General features: G+C 34.4%; 1 protein-coding gene across 1 annotated transcript in view; it reads right to left on the reverse strand.

Annotated features, from left to right (window-relative positions):
* Positions 1 to 7,233, reverse strand: part of ERGIC2 (ERGIC and golgi 2) — a 64,188-nt gene that overhangs the window by 15,742 nt on the left and 41,213 nt on the right. Inside the window, exons 7-8 of the mRNA XM_006895072.1 lie at positions 4,335 to 4,436; positions 3,419 to 3,514 (exon numbers count right to left, since the gene is read on the reverse strand). Coding sequence (XP_006895134.1) covers positions 3,419 to 3,514; positions 4,335 to 4,436 — 198 coding nt within the window. The remainder of the gene's footprint in view (positions 1 to 3,418; positions 3,515 to 4,334; positions 4,437 to 7,233) is intronic.

Raw genomic sequence — 7,233 nt, forward strand, 5'->3', positions numbered from 1 at the left:
ACAGGACAGAGCAGAGTTTAGGGCGGTTGTACATAGGGTCGCTATGAGTCGCAAGCGACTCGATGGCACATAACAACAACAACAAAATACAGGTTTTACAATCAAGTGTTTTGGGATTCCCATTCTTCTCAATGCTAGACACAATTTGCTGTGATCCACATGGTCAACTGCCTTTGCAAAGCAAATTAAAAATAGACACTCCCCTGGCATTGTGCTTTCAGGCAACATCTATTTGACACTGGCAATGATGTCACCTGTGCCACAGTCTCTTCTAAACCCAGCTTGTATTTATGGTAGTTCTCTGTGGATGTACTGGTCCAGTCATTTTTGGAATAACTTCAGTCAAGACTTTGCTTGCATGTGATATAACTGATGTTATTCTTTAATTTCCACACTTGGTTGGATCACTTTGGGGAATGGGAATATGGATCTCTTCCAGTCAACTGACTGTCGTCCAGATTTCTTGGCATAGCCTGGTAAACACACCCAGGGCTACATCTGTCTGTTGAAATATGTCAACTGGTATTCCATCTATTTTTGGCAACTTGTTTATTTGCCAATTATTTGGGGCTGTTTTCCTCTTCTTTTTTGTGTTTCCCAATATAAGGGCACAGCTAGTGCTATATCTACTTATCTAAATGTGCTCTATTATTTGGTAGGGTTTTAAAAGGTGTGTTATTTTGGAAGTGGATGGGAAATCCTTCTTCGTATTCTGTCTTAACTTTGAGCTCGGCTTTACTACAGTATGCGATAGACAAGCAAATGACCCATGTATTATTTGTATATAATCCACAACAATTCTCCTGTATATTTTGTCATCTTGAGATTCTTTAAAATAGCCAATAAAATGTAGATTTATGTACATACCACTTGCTACTTCTACTTTCCCTTAGCCTTTGAAGGACTGTTTTGATTACTTATTTCCTTCACCTAAATAATTTTATTCATGTCTGGTCGAATCTGTGCATACAGAACCCACAAATATATGGTGCTGGCTATACTCTGTTCACATTAGTACAAAGAGTTATTCACAATTATAGAATAGCATTTCATCTACAGAAATGACATTTATGATATCTGAGTAGCCAACATATCTGTTTCAGTATGTATCCACATTTATACATCTAATGATTCTATATACAGAAGGTAAGCCTTTTCCTATTTCATTACATCTTAGTATATTTATGCTCCAGTATAAGGGCGTACGCCAGGGATGCATCCTATCTCCATACCTTTTCACCCTGTATGCAGAACAGATTATCCGCGAGGCTGGGCTCTATGAGGAGAAATGTGGGGTCAAGTTTGGTAGAAGATCTATCAATAATCTGCGTTATGCAGATGATACAACCCTGCTTGCTGAAACTGAGGAGGACCTGAAGTGCTTGCTGTAGAGGATCAAGGACTGCAACCTCCAATATGGATTGAGGCTCAATGTCAAGAAGACAAAGATTCTCACCACTGGGCCAATTGGCAGCATCAGGATGGATGGTGAGAAGATTGAGACTGTTCACAGCTTCAGTTTGCTTGGCTCCAAAGTCAACACTCTCGGCCCCAGTAGCCAGGAAATTAGAAGACGTATTGCCATGGGAAAGTCTGCTGTTAGGGACCTCTCCAGGGTGCTAAAGACCAATGGTGTCTCTTTGGAGACTAAGGTGCATCTGATAAAGACCATGGTCTTTCCTATCACTTCTTATGCATCAGAGACTGGACAGTGACTAAGGAGGATCGAAGGAGAGTTGATGCCTTTGAGCTGTGGTGCTGGAGAAGAGTACTGAGGGTACCATGGACTGCTAGGAAAACTAACAGATTCATTCTGGAAAGGGTCAAACCGGGCTGCTCATTGGAGGCAAGGATTCTAAGGCTTTGTCTGACATACTTTGGACATGTTACAAGGAGAGACAGCTCCTTGGAGAGGGACATCATGCTTGGTAGGGCAGAGGGACAGCACAGAAGGGGAAGGCCCCCTATGAGGCGGACTGATTTAGTGGTTGGGGTAATCGGGATGGGTGTGCCGGAGACAGTGCCATTGGCACAGGACAGAGCAGAGTTTAGGGCTGTTGTACATAGGGTCGCTTTGAGTCGCAAGTGACTCGACAGCACATAATAATAACAACATTTGTAGATTGAAATAGTTATTACTGTTGTATAAATTTCATTTGTATGCCTTTTTATATTACAATTGAAAATAACCTTATCTTTGGGAGGTAATGGGATCAATGGCCTGGCTTCATGGAAGCAGCATGCCAAGTCTTTTCATCTACAGTGTCACTAGGTTGGCTGAAGTTGCTAACCTGTAGATCAGCAGCCATGTGCAAACTGCATCACCATAGGACCTTACTTATACCAATATAAATATTTTTGCCTGAGATTACATTTTTGTGTTGTTGTTGTGGTGGTGTACCATTGAGTTGGAACTGACTAATAGCTGACCCTCCAATGGATTTTCAGTGACAGTAAATCACACAGGAGGAGATTATATGTTCTTCTCTTAGGGAGCAGCTAGTGGATTTGAACCATGAGTCTTTGGAATGGCAGAACAGTCTCTTACCATTAGGCCACCAGAGCCACCAAAAAATGAAAACATAAAACAAAATTTAAAAAATCACACAGAAAAGCAAGCAAACAAAAAAACACTCAAAAAACTAATACCATACCAATAAAATGAGTAAATTAATGAAACAGTTTGGTAAGAACTTTCTTGCTATTAAAATTTGGCAATTAGAAAGCTATAATTAGGATTTACTTAAAGTTTTTTAATTTAATACATAAAATGTTACATAACCATCTTCCCTAAGTTTGGAAGTAGTTGCGGTGTTTTTTTTTCCTTCTCTTAAACCAATTTTCCTTTTTTATTGGTTTCATACAATAATTTATTTGCATTGTGTTTCATTCACATAGTGTGTTCCATATAATTCCTTATTGACATTGTGTTTCATACAATCCTTCATATACACTGTATCTCATGTAATTATTTTCACTGCTCTATGCCTGTTGTTATAGCACCTTTTCAAAACACCATTGAATTTTTCCCATTACCTCTCCTTTGCACCAATCTACCCACTAACCTCACCTATCCTAGTGATTTCTAGTCTTCCCTTTTTACTTCTAAAGATTTATCATCAAATGCCATTTAATACTTTTGTGAATATTTGATTAACATTAGTTCCTTTGTCAGGACTCCAGTACTCCTGGAAGTAGTTTTTTAAATTAGTAATTCTTCTGAAACTGAGGCCTTAACATCAATCACTATCTTATAACATCAAAAATAAAGATACAAACATTTTTAAGCACTGCTTTAGTAATTTTTGTTGTTGTTGTTGTTAGTAATTTAGTCATAGGATATTTGATTAATAAATATTTACTTTTAACTACACTCCCACCTTGTCTAAAGTACTTTCATTAAGGGAAAAGAACATACTTGCCCACTGTTATGTGAAAATTCCCTGCTACTTTATTGACATACAGATGACCTTGAATTCTGCAGGCATCTGGCGGCTGTGATGCATTATCTTCCCTGTTACAACAGATATATTAATATTACTTATGGCATAGTCAATAGTCATTATTTCACAGTGGGGAAACATTATTTTTAGATAATATTCCAAACATCTAAGAGAACAAAAATTCCCTGAAGTATATAAATTGATTAAAATCATGCATCTATGAAATAAATGGGAAATATTATATAATTACTACCTAAACACTGTAATTGCATAGGCCTTCAAATTTTAGTAGTGGATTAAATACTATAAGAAAAATTAAAGAAAAAGAAAGTAGTCCAACAATGACATACTTTCTTCATCTGTTTCTAATAATTTTAGAATGAAGAGGTGGAGAGAATGAGACATTTAAACATTTTCTTAAGACAATGTAAATAAACCCCTCCTTAGGTTTTTAAATTTGAATGTGTTGTATTACTTCATGGCATTCCCAAGTATCACCATTCAAGTCTATGAAAGAGGGAAAATATACACTTAAAAATATTTGTTGTGAAAAGTTACATATTCTTACAATACTAAATATAAGTATGGCATTCTTAAAACCCAATATAGTTTTATATGGAAGATGTTTATGTAAGAACAAAAGCAAGAAAATAAAAACAAAAGGTTTACTACACTCACATAAAGGGAAAACTAATTAATGAAAATTGAATAGCATTGTGATAACCTGAATCAAGATCTAGCTTCAAATTTAAAGTAAAAGATACCTTCCCAGTATAGAATAATTCTATTTTCTTTAAAGAAAAATATGATTCAGAGAACTAAGTCAGTAGTAAAATAATTGTTAAAGTGAGTTCATGAAAAATAATTTCATAAATAAAAATTATGTCTCACCTTGGTGGAAGTGCTGTTGAAGCACTTTTAAAAGCACTTTTAAATATCACATCTTGAAGGGAATGCTCTTCTTGCAGCCTACTTTGTATCAGCTGTAGCATCCTAAATACAAATAATAACTGATAAAGAAGACTACAGAATATCAAGAAAGAAAACACTTATTCAGAAAAAACAATGGTTAGTTAGACTCAGACATTCATTACCAGAGGAAAAGGAACTATCAATGTTTCTAAATAAAGTGGCTTCCTCCCTCCACCCCTTCTAGGCTCTGAAAGCCTGTCTCACATTATCAGTAATAGATGTGCAGTTAAGGTCACTTAGAAGGTACATCTGTTCACCCAAGAGACTAAATTCTTACTTTTTATCAGGCACTGATTTTCGTTACACACACAAAGTACAAGGAAGTCATAAGCTAAAAAATATACAAACAAATGCCTTAAAATATAAAACCACAACTACTAGTCTGAGAACATAAACTAGTCTGCAGGAGAAATAGGCTACACAAACAAGCCTCTTCTAACATGAGACCAGAATAAATATGGGGTGTCCACGAATTTTACAAGGATACGATGAAAGGTTTTGGGTTGATTGAAGCAAAACTGCAAAGCAAAACTTAAATTCTTAAAAAAGACCAGACTTGCTGATATGATAAGGATCCAAGAACACCTATGACTATCCTTTGAACTTGGTATTAAAGCCACTTCTGGAGGTCATCCTTCAGATAAATGTTTGACTAGCTTATGAATAACTGTCTTCTGTAAACAGTTATATTCCTTAATCAACTATATGAGACCAAATAGTCAATAGTTTACCCAAAAACAAAGATGAAAAGACAAGGAGGGGAAGTTATGACAATAGAAAAAGAACAAACAGAATAGGTAATCTGTAATATGCCAAAATTTTCACTATTATTTTGTCATACTGTGAAAACTGTAAAAAATAAACGAAATAGGCTGTATAAAAATTGCTAAACATGAAAAAAAAACCAACACAACAAACATGAAGCTAATTTGCTATGTAAATTTTCGTCTAAAACACATTTAAAAAAATAAAATAAAAAATTTTTAAAGAAAGAAAATTTCATAATACTTATATCCTATCACAACAAACACTTTTCAGGAGTGCAAGTGAGAGCTAAGATACTTAAAGCAACATCCATTAAGAACCACTCATAATTAGACGTTCTGCTGGAGAAGGAGGGGCAATTTCCTCCTGTGCCAGTCAGACCAATAAAACGGTACAAAACAAGGGGGGAAAACAATATATGCTTTGAATATAATGAAAATAATTTTTTAAAAAGAACCACTCATAAAATAGGCTTATTCAAATTATCCAAAGATAACAAAATTATTCATACACTAAATTCAGTTCAAAATAAGCATTAAATTAGAAATAAAAACCAGAAACATTAGATCCAGACAGGGATGAAATTCACAACTAAGAAAAAGTAATTGGGAGACCTTGAACATTTTAAGAAAGTAAAACTCTAAGAGTAAACTTAAATCTCTATTAAGAAATTTTAAAGGTAAAAACCATTTTGGTGTGCATACTACTGAGGAGCATTTAAGACAGTCTTTGGGTCACTCTTTTCCCAGAATTTTTGTTCAAAACCACGATAATGTAGGGAACTCCGAGAAGCCAGACACCATCTTCAGATTTACACATTAAAAAACTTAAAACTCTTAAATACAAGCAAAAATTAAAAGCTTCACAATTATTCTTGTCTTCTTTTTTAGAGATCAGTAAACTTTCATTGTTGGGAAGTGACTTAAGGACTTGATAATTATGCATATAAATATCTCTGCATCAAATTATCAATACATATCCAAATTACTATTCTGTCTATATGTAGGTACACAGAAAATTCTACTATGACAAAAGCATCATTTAAATAGAAAAAAAAAACACCAGTTTCTGCTCACACATATTGGTAGTCTTGAACACCAAAAACCAAACCAAACCAAACCAAACCACAGGCACTTCACTTCAATAAACTGGATTAAGGTATTGTGTACCTACACAGCCTTCTTCTAAAAGTATTAGAAATTCAGAGTACAGTTAATACTCGGTACTTTTTTGTCTCACTACACTTGCTTTCAGCTTTTATATTAGCATCTCCCAAAATAATAAAATCAGATATTAAATGGTTTTAAAATATATCTAGAGAGTAGTTGGGAGGGAAAAAAAATTCTAATAATGATAAGGAATATTAAAGTGAATTTGTAAAGAACAAAATGAAGTCTGAAAGGAGGTTAAAAAAGAAAAAGAAAAAATAGACGTTGAATGGAATGAAAAAAACTCAATAGGCAATTTTTATATAAATATTTTCTATAAAAATTCTTAAGAAAAAGGCCAATAATCCAGCAAAACAAAGAGCAAGAACATAAACTCACAGGTAAAGAAATACAGACGAGAGTAAAAAAGAAGGAAGATATTTCTTTTTTCTTAGTTAAACACGAATGAAAAGGAATAGAGCACCATTTTCCTTTTTTGTACTATTGCTGCACTCACCCTTCTTACCTCTGTTAACTTTACTAAATTGATTCTGTGTAAAACCATTTCCTAACTTTTTACATTAGTGGCTATTTACTATAACTGTCCTTTTGTGACTGACTTCTGTCACCCAGCATAAACTGTTCTCCATTCAAGGGGAGAAAAAATATCTGGCCTGTACTCACTATTGGTAAGGATGTAAAAACAAGGACAATTACACAGTGGGACAAAGGTGAAATGATATTTTGGTTAGATATGGAGTACTGCCTATCAAAACATTAAATATAGTCTGAAATAAAAATTCCATTTCTTGGAAAAGGTCCTTTGTACTTCTGGTTAAATTTATTCCCAAGTATTTAATCTTGTGATTAGCTATTGTGAAAGGTATTGTTTCTCTTAGTTCTGG

This window comes from Elephantulus edwardii, unplaced genomic scaffold (genome assembly GCF_000299155.1).
Source record: "Elephantulus edwardii isolate Elephantulus edwardi_28Jun2011 unplaced genomic scaffold, EleEdw1.0 scaffold00157, whole genome shotgun sequence".
In the NCBI taxonomy this organism is placed as follows: Eukaryota; Metazoa; Chordata; class Mammalia; order Macroscelidea; family Macroscelididae; genus Elephantulus; species Elephantulus edwardii.